Genomic DNA, 13,804 nt, shown 5'->3' with positions numbered 1-13,804 from the left:
GAGATCACGTCTGTGAGGTGCCGGTGCCGTGGGAGGGGAGTGAGGTGGACGTGTGGGGGTGGGGTGGACACAGCCTGCGGCTGCTCCGAACTCCCCCACTCCAGGCCCCCCGCCAGACCAGCAGCACATCCAGGGGACTTGGGATGTGAATCTGGGGATTGAGGAGGGCAAACGTACGGAAACGGGACTCTGACCATCCCACGAGGGTAGACTGTCACCCATCAGTCAGCATCTGGGGCGGGGGGCTCCCCAAAGCCGAGGCCAGCAGTCAGAGGGTCCAGAAGCCCCAACAAACCCCAGCTCAGGCCTCAGACCCAGACCCGGGGACTGAGCAGGGCAGGGCCCAGGGGAAGGGATGCCAGGTGTGTGAAGGTTCTCTCTCCCAGCAACACAAAGCCTGTTAGGACACCTCTGCCCCCAGCCAGAGCCACAGCACTGACCACATCCAAGGACGCTGCGAGAAGCAGGGGCGACCCTGACACCAGGACGTGTCCGGCCTGTGGCCCCCAAGCCCTAGGCTCCGCGCCGTGTCTGTTCAGGTGCCCAACGGGAACGCTCGCTGCCTGGCCTCCCTGGCCTCTCCCCGAAGCCCACCCCGCTTTGCTCCAATTGCAGGGACACCCACATCAGAGTGGAAGGAACCGGAGCACCCCAGGCACACGTGCTGCTCGGGGACGCGTCCTCCGGGCCTGGCGCGGCTCCTGAAGGCTGGGCTCTGCCGCCCCCTCGAGCCGCAGGCCGGCTGTGCTGGCAGAAGCTCGGGAAGGCGGGCATCAGGCCCCCTCCTGTCACTCACACATATGGGATAGTCATTGCCAGAGGAAGCGAAGCGGCCCCCGCAGGCCGGGCCGAGGAGCGCCTCCCTGTGGGCAGGCCGAGGCCCCTCCCCCGCCTCTGCACTCCATTTACAACCATCATCGATTTCTCAAAATACCAAATATAAAAAAGTAGCCGACAGGATGTGGCTGCCGACAGCCAGAGCCCCTGGGAAGGGGGAGACAGGCAGGGAGCCGCGCTGCGCTGGCCCCCCCTCACCGTGTGCGCCCGCTGCTCCGGCCAGGAAACCAATTTATTTTGTTTTGTCTCTGTTCTCTAAACGCACAGAGGCCAGATCGGGCGGNCCCCCGACAGGCAGCTCTGGGGGCTGCTGTCCCTGCAAGCTCTACAGCAAAGCCGGGCCCTGCGGCCCCAAGAGGCTCACACCTAGGGCGCCCACCAGGCCACTGGGAGGTGTGGGGCCACGGTCCTGCCAGTGCCTGGGACACACGTGGGAGGGACAGGCAGGAGGAGACGGGCACCCCCGGCCTCAGAGCTCCTCAGCCTCCAGCCCTCACACATCAGGAAGGCCCGGGAAGCTGAGCCTCTGCCCCGCATACTGGGGCCTCGGGACACCAGGCCAGGCAGCCCTTGTCCACCATCACACTTGTCCCTTCAGACCATAAACGTGAAGGAGCGACCGGATTCCCTGGGGCCACACTGGTCCGCACTTTGAAGACACCAAGGAGGGTGGGGGCAGAACAGCCACAGGCCACCCATCTCCTGCCCTCGGCACCCAGACCCATCACCCCACAGGGCCCCAGCACGGGCCAGCTGGTGCGACAGGAGCCGCCCCTGCCCTCCGTCCCCACCGAGAAAGGGAGCACAGCCTGCGCAGAGCGCCGCCGCACAGACACACCGGGGGCCCACCGCGCCATGTCCCCCCACTTCCGTCCCCGGCCATCACACACACACACGCCCGCCCGCAGACAGGTGTCCTGACCCCAAAACTGCTCTCCCAAACCACGAGCGGGGCCCCTCACTGTGGCCTGACTCCTCTGCACCCGGCGCAGCGCAGGCCCCCTGGGGAAGGACCCCCGTCCTCTCCTCCCCACCCCCCCCAACCGTGGAAGAGGCAAGCCCAGCCCGCACCTCCTCATCAGAGCTGTCTTCCGCATACTCTTCGTAGCCCTGCGCTTCCGCCACCTCCGTCCCTGGGGAAGGGATGCCAGCCTGTGAAGAGAAGGAACAGGGGTTATGTCGGGACACAACGCCCTCTGACCTCAGCCAGGGCCCAGGCCCCAGGTCCCTTGTCCCCTCCTCGGCCTGCTGATGCTGAGGCCAAGGTTCCTGCCGCCCCCCAATCTCGAAGCAGCTCCGACCTGGCCCGGGGCCTCAAGACAAGATCAGGGACACCCCAGGTCTAAGTGGGCCTCGGGGGCCTCACCTGGCGTCCTGTCAAGGGCCAGCCCCGTCACGACGCTCAAGCTCCTCCAAGAAAAGACCCCAGGGAAAGGCTGGCACCTGGTGCCAGACTGAAAAAGGAACGGCCAGCAACAAAGCCACGAGCGGAGGGCCGGGCCGCCCCGCACCCTCCGACGAAGACGCCGGCTGCAGGGCTCCTGGCCCAACCACCCCACCCGGCCCCGCCAGCTTCAGGAGAGCCTCAGGCCCAGGGGCAAGGCGGGGGCGGCCACTCGGTATCAGCAAGTGAGGGCAGGGCAGCGGGGTGACCCACACCTGGGCCAATCGCTCTAGAGGCAGGCACGTGGCACTTGCTGCCAACCGCTGTCACAAGGCCACCGCCAGCTCATTCCTGGGCAAGACCCTCCCCCAGGGAGGCCTCCGGCCTGCAGCAGCTGAGAGCCACATTCCGCCCAGTGGGCCAAAGGCCCAAAGAGGCGCCCCACCCCCTAACCCACAGAACGCTGCGGGGACATAGCCCTCCGGCACCGGCCCCACCCACCACATCCACGGCCCCAGGCCGACCCCGGCCCACCAGGTCAGCGAGTGGGCGCCACTGTACGTTCGCACCCGAACCTGGAAAACAGATTCCTCCCTCTCGGGTGGGGGGAACCGGGTGTACCGGAACCAGGGCTGATGGGGAAAACAGCCCTACCTCTCACTCCTGGGCGCAGTAAAGTGCTCAGGAGCAGGAGCCCCCGAGTGAGGCACCCCCGCTAGAGCCCTGCTCCCCCTGACCGGGCAGGAGCCAAGGGCCTGCGAGGCGGCTCTTCCTCTCGCCTGTTTTTTCCCTCAGTATAAGGAGGGTGGGAGACTAAGTTCTTCTCCAGGCCAGGAACAAGGCGGGATTCGGTTTCCACCCACCCCCCACCCTGCTCCCCATGCTGCACGCGCTGTGGGAGCCGTGCCCGCTAAAAGTGGGTCAGCACCGCCTGATGGGTGCGGGGCGTGGGGGGGGGCAAGAAGGGCTCAGAGCTCTCCTCCCATCCTCGCTTGCGGGGAGCCCTACCCCTGCCCCAGGCCCAGGGCCGAGCAACAAGCCTCCTCAGCAAGCGCCCCTCCACGCCACGGCCAGCAGATCCACAGCGGCGGCCTCCGGCCAGGCTCCACGGCTGCCCAAGCACCAGGCCGGATGCTCTCTGCCAGCACTGAACCCTGCAGAGCCCACGTCACCTGTGCCTCAGGCCATGGTCATGGGGTCCCCTTGTCCTCCAGTGCGCCCCACTTTGCCCCTTGATGGGTGGGGCCGGCCCCCCAGACAAGCATACAGGCGCAGGGAGCCACAGACAGGCAGGTTCCCCACAAGGAGGGGGCGCCCCAGCGGCGGGCAGCAAGTTCCCACACAAAAGAGCTGGACCCCCAGCCCTCCCTGGTCTCCCTCCAGAGGTGATGCTGCAGGCAGCACAGGGGCCACCAGGGGGCAGCAGAGGTACGGGGCCCAGGCCAGCTCCAGGAGCCAGGAGCGGGAGCCGACCCCTTCACAGCCTGGAGACCCTTTGCTGCAGTTGAGTGCTGGGCATTCAGGAAAAGGAAAACTTAAAAAGACAACTTAAAACACAAAAGGACGTGAACCCAAGAACACAGGCACCACCGTCCTTTGCCACCTGTTACTCAGCCCAGCCTCGGTCACCAACATCAGAGACCCCTGGTCCTCGGGCGCAGATTCCAGGCAGTCGGGGTCCACCCAGACCCACACCAGAGTCTGCAGGACACGAGCACCCGCCCGAAGACAGACACAACCCTGCGTGGCGCTGCCCCTCAACATGCCCCCAGGTGGATGCAAAGAGAAGCAGCCCCTCTGACGAGTGCCCCTGACCAGGGGTCTCAGGATGGGCATCCGCTGGCAGGGGCATGTGACAGCTCTGGCCAGGGAACGGTAGGAATGAAGGGCAGACTGGCGCCCAGCGGCGTGGGGGACCAGGGGGCCTCAGCAAGGAGGAGGCCAGCAGGAGGCAGGCAGTCTGGGGGCCAGTGTCCAGGCAGGGCCGGAGGCACAGAAGGGACAGGGAGGCTGTACTGACAGCTGGCCCGCAGGCCAGGACCGCCTCACAGTGGAAGAGCAGGGGTGCGCCTGGGGGAAGGCCCACAGGGCACACAGCGCCATGAGCCTGGGCCGGGCCATGTCCCCGAGTCCTGGGCGGCCGCTGGGCCCGGTCCTCTATGCACCACCAAGACCATGCCTTACTGTGAGGGCAACGGCGGGGACCCCGAAGCGGCTTCTGACGGCCTAAATGGCAACTTACTGCAGCCACAACAGACCCAGCCCAGCCACACCTCACCCCCACCGCCGAGCAAGCCTGGGACCACACGGCTGCCCCGCCCGCTAAGGCAAGCAAGGCCGCAACAGCTGCCAGGGTGGCTCTGGCTAGGTCAGCCGGGCTGGAACGCCGCTCCTGCACCGCCTTCCCTGCGGGCTCCAGGTCAGGACCGCTCACGGGAGGGCTGTCAGAGACGCAGAAGAAAGGAGACGGCAGCCACCACGCCCTGGAGGTCCCCGCGAGGTGCGTCAGGCCCGTGTGTCCCCGATGTCTCAGAGCAAAGGTCACTTCCAGACTGCTGCTGGCAACACGTTCGCAGTGACCCAGAGACCCAGGGAGGGGCAAAGACCCCCGTGCAAAGGGGCCTCAGAACCTGACGCCACGGCCCCTCCAGACTGGGCCTCAGGCTGCGAAGCCTCTTCAGCGGGTCCGGCTTGGGGAAGGGCCCACGTCAGGGCTCTGGGCATGCGCTCGTCCTGCGAGCAGCACACACGGTTTTCAGGGAACATGCACCACCAGCACCCAGAAAGGCCAGACGTAACACAAGATGAGAAGAGCCCTGTGCCCTCGGGAAGGAGGAGGGTGACCTGGGGGCCTAGACAAGGTGACGGCAGCCTGCGCCCAGCCAACGCCAGGGCACCAGAGACCAGTGACTCAGCGGGGCGACCCGCTTCCCCATTTCCTACAGAAACGGTACGTGTGACTTGATGCCACCGCTGCACGTGGCTGTGGGGGAGGAGGCCGAGGACCTTCTCCGGCGCCTGGGCCCGATTCAGACGAGACCCTTGGGCCGAGACCACATCCAACGTGGCCACGCGACAAGGTTCGGAGAGGGCTGGCTGGAGCAGTTCCAAACCACGGCTGCCAACCTTTGACTTTCCTCCCATCGAGGGGCCGTCTGCATGCCCCTCCCAAGTGGGCTTATGGCCGGCTCACCTGTCCGAGGAGGGCAGCCCCGACCGACGACAAAGCATGAATCCCGGGTTAAGAGCACAAAGCTCCCACGCGTCTGCCCAGCGTCCCAGAGCACGTGTCCTCAGAGCCCCAAGCCCTGAGAGGGCGTCCCAGACGGGCAGGCAGGTGTGCCCAGGGAGTGCCAGTCATTCAGGCTGCCCTGGCCTAATGCGAGTGCAAAGGCCCCAGATGTCTTCCTTAGGACCCTCATCTCAGCCCCCAAACAAGGGGTGTGATGACTGACGGTCCTCCTAGACAGAACATACTAGAACCCTGGAGAGAGACAGTTGAGGGAAGCTGTGGGACTCCCCCAATCCCACTGACCACGTCACCCGGACATGACAACCCCTCACCGTGCCTGAACTCTGATCCGCAGAAATGAGAGTGCCATCAAGTGGCTGTGTGACGTCTGGACGTGTGGGGGCGGGTAGAGGGACGGCTGCCTCCCCTCCCCCACGGGGGTCGCGTCCTCGACTCTACAGCAGGCGCTCTGTGAACTAGCTGGTGAGTGTCACCGAGGTGCCCCCTGTACCACCCCCCACAGGCCACAGCCCGCCGGCACCAGGGCCCCTTCTGCCCGCGGGTACGCAGCGCACAACAGGCAGGACTCTTCCTGATATACCTGGAGAACAGCACCCCCACCTGGGACACGATCACTACTATGGTCCCGTTTGCCAACGTGGCGAGCAGACTAATGAGCTGACAATGGAACTTCTGAATGAGAGAACACAAAGTAGGAAAACCCAACGTGACTAAGAAGGACCCAAGTAAACATGACAACTAAGAANGAGGGCAGGGGTGGGCTTGCTGGGGCCGGGGGGGCCTCGGGGGGGACACAGGAGGGGGTGCAGGCAGTCGGCAGAGAGCCAGGAGCGGCAGAAAGCAGCCAAGGGCGCTGTGTGTGTGGAGGGGGGTGACACGTGGCGCACGGGACCACGCGGCACGGGGCTCCTCAGCAGCCTCCTTCGGCGACACGTGTGCAGAGGGCTGTCCAGCTGGGCAGGCTTGCAGACACACTGTGCGCAGAGCGAGGGGCAGGGGCTGGGTTTCAGCACTGAGCTGGAGCCCGTGGTGAGCGGAGGGCCGGGCACAGCGAGCGGACGCGAGGCCCCGCCGGGCGGAGACGCCTGAGGTCAGGAGTGGCAAATGCCGAGGGTCCACGCGAAGGGGAACACCAGTGGGACCCGCAGAGCCCGACCTTCAAGAGACGGGCCAGTGATGGAAACGTGGGGTCTTGGGCACTCGCTCACCAATGTAGCCGGAACAGTCCTTCCGGAAACATAGGGAAAGATGCCTTGTTTCTGATGTAAAAAGAAATCACAGAGCGGCAACAGGAGGCCGCTTCTGCCACGTATCAGAGCAGGAAAGAGAACGAGGTTTAGCCACGCGAGGTCTCGCAGGGTGGGAGCGGCCTGGGCGGGCGGGGGGGGGGGGGGGGGGGGGGGGGACGAGGACACAGCAGCACACTTCCCTTCTGCTAAAACTGCATCAGCCTCTGACCCAGAGATGCTTCCTGCAGTGCGTCCGGAAGGCTGCTTGCGCACGTGAGAGAGCACGAACGAGGGGACCATCGCAGCACGACCGGGACAGCAGAAGGTCACGAGTGCCCGCCCCACCAAGGCTGCAGACACCGAGCGGCAAGGGTGGTCTCAAGAGACAGAAAAGCAGAAGACGGAGGTTAGGAAGCCACCAGACATGACACAAACAGACGCCTGGAGGTCCAAAGAACACCCTGGAAAGAGCTGGGGACCGGAAACAGCCCGCAGCCTCACGCAGGAGCAAGAGGCAAGGCAGCACGGGAGCGACGAGGCTCAGGGGCTCCCGAACGAGTGCTCTGCCATGCCCCGACCGTGCCCGTCACGTATTCCCACAGTGCTGAATAATAAAGTAGTGGACGTGTCCACACGGCCACCAAACACAGTGGAGAAAGTGGAGGAAGAAGGGGTACTCACCCATGGCGGCGCCCAGGGCAGCCAGGCACTGAAGCGGGCTGGGTCTCCTGAGGGTGACCCTGAGCGCCTGGGCCGCGCAGCCCCCTCTCTCCCCATGAGAGAGAAGGGGGACACTGGGGGCAGTGTCCGGACACCCGGCCATCCACGATCACGCGTGGAGGTCTCGGCAGGACGTTCGTGACTTGTCCGGGATGGCCTGTGGCAGCCGCACCGGGACCCGAGGACTTACAGGGCAGGGTCCCCACACAATGACCCATCAGCGGCAAGGCACATGGCAGTCGGCGTCACCTGATCGGTGTGTCTGGGCCAGGGGCTTCAGAGACGGCCAGTAAAGCCCGGAGAAGCGTACCCACGATGAGCACCCACTCCTGCTGGCCTCCGCCCCGTGACGCACAGCCTGGGTGTGACGTCAGAACGCAGCCTGATGACGAGGCAGGGTGCCCTTCAGACACGGGAAGCAGGGTGGCCACCCAGCTGCCCCTGAAAGTGCTGGGGCCTGGAGACACATTACATACAGAACGTGGAAGAAACAGGGACAGGATCAAAGTCACAGACGACAGCACACAGTGGGAGAGAAGTTACTGGGAAGCCCCAATGCACGGTGGCCGTCAGTGCCTGGCAAGAACCAGGCCCCAGAAAGGAGGCACAGGAGTGGAAGGAAGAGCAGAAGGGCATTTTGCTGGTTTGTACGAGCCGGAGCGGGTCCCCGGGGAAACACCATTTCAACTCGTACAAGTAGCTCACAAACAGCCACTGTTTGCAAGACCACATGGGCGGCCATAGCCAGAAGCCAAAGAACTCTGGGGGCTTCCCGTTAAAAGGCCAGGACACCCAGCAAAGACACAGCAGAAGGTGGCGTCACTGTTGGCACGGGCCGGCGGGACCGACACGGGTAGGGAGACACTAACTCTAGAAGCTGCTCGACGGAAGTGGGTCTCGGGTGATTGGAACATCTTGCTGGAAGCCTCCATGGTGTGACAGGTGACAAGCCCCCGGCTACAGCAGGTGAAGGTGACCCAGGGGAACCCCGCCGAGCATGGTAGAGGTTCTGCACTTGGGCACCTGGACTGGCTTCAGATAGCAGAGGGCGGGCCTGACTCAGGCCATCATGGGGGCCACTCTGGACGCCCCATGTGGCCGCATTTGTGGGAAGACAGGGGATTACACAGTAGGTGGTAACTGGCTGTCTCAGCCCTGGCCATGAGGCTACATGCTAGACGGGGCTCAGAACACCCAAAGAGGGGGTGTGAACAGAAAGGGTGTAGAGACCCAGCTCATGCAGGTGGATGGGTACGGCAGCTCGAGGAACAGCTGGAAAAAAGGAGAGACGGGGAATGGGATTTCCGCTAAGGACCGAGAACACTCCCCCTACACTTCAATCCTCTCTCTGCCTAGAGGAGCTCAAACCTACAAACGACAACTGTGATTAGAACAGAAAGCACTCCCACACAGGCCACCGTACCTCTCAATTAGAGCACAAAAGAGCCAGAGGTGTGGACGCTCATGCGGGACAGGGCCCTGAGGTGTGTGCAGGACTCAGAACTGCTCACGGCTCATGTCCAGAGATGGTCCTCACGGCCTGGCCCTGAGACAGGCAGGAGCCGCCCCAGCACAGCACACACGGGAGGGGCCAAGGTCCTGGCGTCAAGTAGGGGGCCGCTCAGGCTGCTGCAGAGCCAGCTTCCCACGACGGAGGGCCGCACCCCACCTTCTGAGGAGGGAGGGCATTTGCTCTCTCCTGGGCTGTGGCCTCAGTCCCTGCTGGGCCACCTGGGGAGCGGAGAAGGCGGCCCTGCAGAGGACACCCAGCCACGTTGGCACAGAAAGCTGAGAAGAACCCGCATGGACGAGCGTGTGCCTGGCAGCTCAGGGGGCGCCTAACATGCGCACAGTGTGCAGGCCGTTCCACCAGATTCCGTGCGGTCTCCTGAGATACTTGCACACGTTACCTCGTTGAGAGAACTTAAATAGGAAATTTTTATTAAAGGGGCACCTGGGGGCTCAGTCAGTTGAGCATCCGGCTTCGGCTCAGGTCAGAATCTCACGGTTCATGGGTTTGAGCCCCGCGTCGGGCTCTGTGCTGACAGCTCGGAGCCTGGAGCTGCTTCAGATTCTGTGTCTCCCCCTCTCTCTGCCCCTTCTCTGCTCACATTCTGTCTTTCTCTCTCAAAAATAATAGTAGATTAAAAAATATTTTTAATAAAACAAAGAAAATATTTATTCAAAATTACTTAATTTTTTATTTTTAAAATTTTTTTTAATATTTTTTATTTATTTCTGAGAGAGAGAGAGAGAGAGGCAGCGTGAGCAGGGGAGGGGCAGAGACACAGGGAGACACAGAATCTGAAACAGGCTCCAGGCTCCGAGCTGTCAGCAGAGCCCAATGCGGGGCTCAAACCCACGAACCGTGAGATCATGACCTGAGCCGAAGTCAGATGCTTAACCGACTGAGCCACCCAGGCACCCCTTTATTTTATTTTTTTTTTAAGGTAGGCTCCACACCAACACAGAGCTTAAACTCAGGACCCGAATCAAGACCATGTGCTCTACCTATGACTGAGTCAGCCAGGTGTCTCCGAAGGTGTTTAACTTTTANCGCGGGGCTTGAACCCATGAACCATGAGATCATGACCCAAGCGAAAGTCGGATGCTTAACCAACTAAGCCACCCAGGTGCCCCCGAAGGTGTTTAACTTTTAAAAATTACTTTTAAAATTCTGTTTATAAAAAAAGACAAAAAACCCTTTTTTTAAAAAAAATTTGGGAACACCCAGGTGGCTCAGTTGGTTAAGCATCTGACTTCAGCTTAGGTCACAGTGAGTTTGAGCCCCACATTGGGCTCTTGTGCTGTAAGCACAAAGCCTGCTTTGGATCTCTCTCCTTCTCTCTCTGCCCCACCCCAGCTTGCACACAAGCGTGTGCGTGCTCTCTCTCTGTCTGTCTGTCTCTCTCTCTTTCTCTCTCTCTCAAAAGTAAAAATATACACTAAAAATTTTTTTTCAAAAAAAATACTGAAACATCAGGCTGGCTCAGTAGGTAGAGCATGTGACTCTTGATGTCAGGGTCATGAGTTAAAGCCCCACATTGGGCGTGTAACCTGATTAAAAAATTAATTAATTAATTAATTAAGATAATTAAATACGTCAGCATATAGATCCTTAATTTTATAAGGAGGAAAAAAGACGTGGGAAGGTGATGAAATTCTTAGCTGTGGTCATGCACTGCAGCAAAAGCAGGGAGTGAGAACTTTGACTTTGTACTGAACGGTGTTGAGAAAAGATTTAATTTTTGCCATGGAAAATATATCTTGTAATGTTTTTGAACGTTTATTTTTGAGAGAGAAAAATGACCCATATGCTCAAGCGGAAGAGGGGCAGAGAGAGGGGCCGCAGCAGCCGAGGGAGGCTCCACGCTGTCAGCCCACTCACGAACCACGAGATCATAACCCAAGCAGAAGTCAGACGCTTAAACGACAGCGCCACCCAGGCGCCCCTACTCTGTAATTTTAAAAAGTTAAAAAGAGGAGAAAATAGTTGGCCATCGTCAGCTACAAACGACAGTCACTCCAGTTAACACATCACCTCTCCGTGCACGCCAGCATGCCAACCAAGGCTTGAAGGAGTGAAAGGCTGCAATGTGCCTTTAAATCTTTAAATCTTCCTGGGAAACAGAACAAGCTTGGCTTTTTGGTTCCTGTGATGGGGGAGGGCTTCTGTATGATTCAAGGTTGTAACTTCCAGAACACCAGACACACTGGAAGTATAGTTATAAACTACTTTCTAAAACAATCCAGGGGCACCTGGGTGGCTGTCTGTTGAGAGTCTGACTCTTGATTTCAGCTCAGGTCATCATCTCAGGGTCATGAGTTTGAGCCCAACATTGGGCTCAGTGCTGACAGCAGGGACCCTGCTTGTAATATTATCTCTCTCTCTCAAAATAAACTTTAAAAAAACAAATAAAACACTCAAAACAGCACATGTTGTATTTTAGTCAAATTAAGTATTTCTCTCATGTTGCTCACTTGAGACAAGAGTGACGTGCGCCCCCATCCTCACAGGGCCGGGCACGGGGTCGACAGCAAGGCCCCCCGGGGCCAGACTCAGGTGGAGGGGGTTCCTGTCCGGCTGGCCCCTCGTGTGTGCCCTGCGAGCTCCCGGCCGGACGCTCCCTCGTGCATGAATCCCCACCTCAGGCTCTGCCCCTAGGACACTCGGCCTACACCCCCACACCGAGTCTAGCAAAGTGGGCGAGTCCCCTGGAAAGGTGACATCAGAATTATTGAGGGGGAGGCCCAGGGGGGTGGACTTCTGGAGTTCCTGAGGACCCAGCGCACAATCGTGGAGAACCCCCTAGTAGCTGTCTTTCCTGTCCATCTTCATGTGGACGGGAGAGCCTACCGGAGCCTCGCTCACCCACCTGCACCTGTTGCCTACAGGTCTTCTCCATCCTGCTGTGGCCTTCATCACTGCTGACCCCATCCTCTCCCTCGGCTGGGTCATCCTCACTACTGTCGCTGCCAGAATCTTCCAGGCCTGAGAACACACTCTCCTCGCTTTCAGACAGGCCAGAATCGCTGCCATCCTGGCGGCTGGGAGCAGAGGCACAGATGAGGGAGGTCTGCAAAGAAGCACAGTGTTGGTGACAGCTGGACGCCCAACCCACCCACCACCCACCAGACCCCTGCTTGCTCTGTGTGGCCACCGTCCAAGGCCACAGCCCTCAGGTCACAAGACTCTACCTCCACCAAAACCACCCAATTAAACCGGAGGCTGGGTGGGGGGGACCGTCCTCACTGTCCACCTCCACTGACAGCAAGGCCACCTGCCCCTGAAAGGGACATGTAATTTGCATCTCACAAGGCAAGGACTTTTCAAGGACAACATCTCTTTCTTTTTTCTTTAATATTTTTAAATTTATTTCTAAGAGAGAGAGAAAGACAGCGTGAGCAGGGGAGGGTTAGAGAGAGGGAGACACAGACTCTGAAATAGGCTCCAGGCTCTGAGCTGGCAGTCAGCACAGAGCCCGACGCGGGGCTCGAACCCACGAACCGCAAGATCATGACCTAAGCGAAAGTCGGACGCTTAACGGACACTTAACCGACTAAGCCACGCAGGCGCCCGGGACAACATCTCTTTCTTAAAGGTCAGTTCCCACCGCATTGCTAAGAGAGGCTCTCCAGCCTCCACCCCATGCTGGCGAACTCCAGGGCGGAGGGCACTAGGGCAGAGGCTGGGGCCGGAGGCGGAGCAAGACCGTGGAGGGGGTTTGTCCCTGAAAGAGAAGCCTCCATATCCAACTAGATCGGGACCAACAGCTGATCAGTAAATTGTAAGGTGGGTTAAGGGCAACAGTGACTACACAAGCTTTACTTAAGAACACGTCCACTCACCCCTGCTAGGAGAGGACCCCAGTCTGCTCCCCAGATACCATCACACCCCTAACTCTGCAGGATACAGAGCATAGTGGGTGAGCCCTGTCAGTTCCTTTTACCAGAAGAAATTGAAGAACAAAAAACTGTAGACTTTTAGGAAACATCTGAGTACAGAATCGCGGATTTCACTACTTTTCAACAGTTGGCAATTCTCTCACCTAATTGGACATATAAAAGCATCCACAGCACTCAGCTTAGTTTCCAAAAAAACGACTCTGCTATAGCTCACTCACACTGTTTATCTCCAATATTTACTCAGACACACAGTTACAAGAACAAGTAAAAAGAGCAAAACTGGTTTGAGCACAAACACAAACAGCACCTCGGAGAATGGGGCCAAGTGGTGGAGGCAACCAAGTCTGGTGCCCAGAGCTGCCTCCAGCGTGCGGCCGGCAGGAGGGCACCCGACCAGGTGAGGGGGAAGCCTGATGACACAGTAAGTGCAGTCGACTGAGAAAATCTGTACGGGCCTCCTAAGACTTTCCACAACCCAGATGTAATGACATCACACAACCGATGCGGGGTTCCGCAGGACAGCAGGCGTGCCCGTGAGTCCACTTAAAATCACGTCCAATGCAGTAAACCCTGGGTTCCCCTCACGCTCTGTCCACCTCTTCTCTTACTGTTAGAACATGCCTATCGCATTAAGTGACCTGTAGGTGCGTAAGTATTTACACAACCACAGGATGCATAATTCAAAGGATCTGAGAGGCTGATGCACAGGACGCCACCTCTACTTCCCGTTGGTCTCTACCCGCCTCCTTCTCCAGCCGCCCCTGCGCAGGGGGTGCTCGCTGCCAAGGATGCCCCCTACGAGCCCACCTCCAGCAGGGGACAGGCGGCCCCTTCTTCCTCGCATTCCCGGGCCCGCCGCGCGCCGGGCGGCCTTGCCGAGTGCCGAGGCGCCAACACGTGCAGCCCTAGGCCCCGCCGCCCGACCCCGCCGCCCGGCCCCGTCCCCGCTGTCCCCTCCTCTGGCTCCAGCTCCGG

General features: G+C 60.0%; 1 protein-coding gene across 1 annotated transcript in view; it reads right to left on the bottom strand.

Annotated features, from left to right (window-relative positions):
* Positions 1–13,673, bottom strand: part of BOP1 (BOP1 ribosomal biogenesis factor) — a 24,305-nt gene extending 10,632 nt beyond the window's left edge. Inside the window, 3 exon segments of the mRNA XM_077758122.1 lie at positions 1,909–1,989; positions 11,800–12,000; positions 13,569–13,673. Of these exon segments, the coding sequence (XP_077614248.1) occupies positions 1,909–1,989; positions 11,800–12,000; positions 13,569–13,673 (387 nt within the window).
* Positions 13,674–13,804: the final 131 nt, after the last annotated feature.

The sequence above is a fragment of the Crocuta crocuta genome, unplaced genomic scaffold (assembly GCF_008692635.1).
Source record: "Crocuta crocuta isolate KB4526 unplaced genomic scaffold, BGI_CrCroc_1.0 scaffold327, whole genome shotgun sequence".
NCBI classification, from domain to species: Eukaryota; Metazoa; Chordata; class Mammalia; order Carnivora; family Hyaenidae; genus Crocuta; species Crocuta crocuta.
This window is presented reverse-complemented; position numbering and strand designations above follow the sequence as displayed.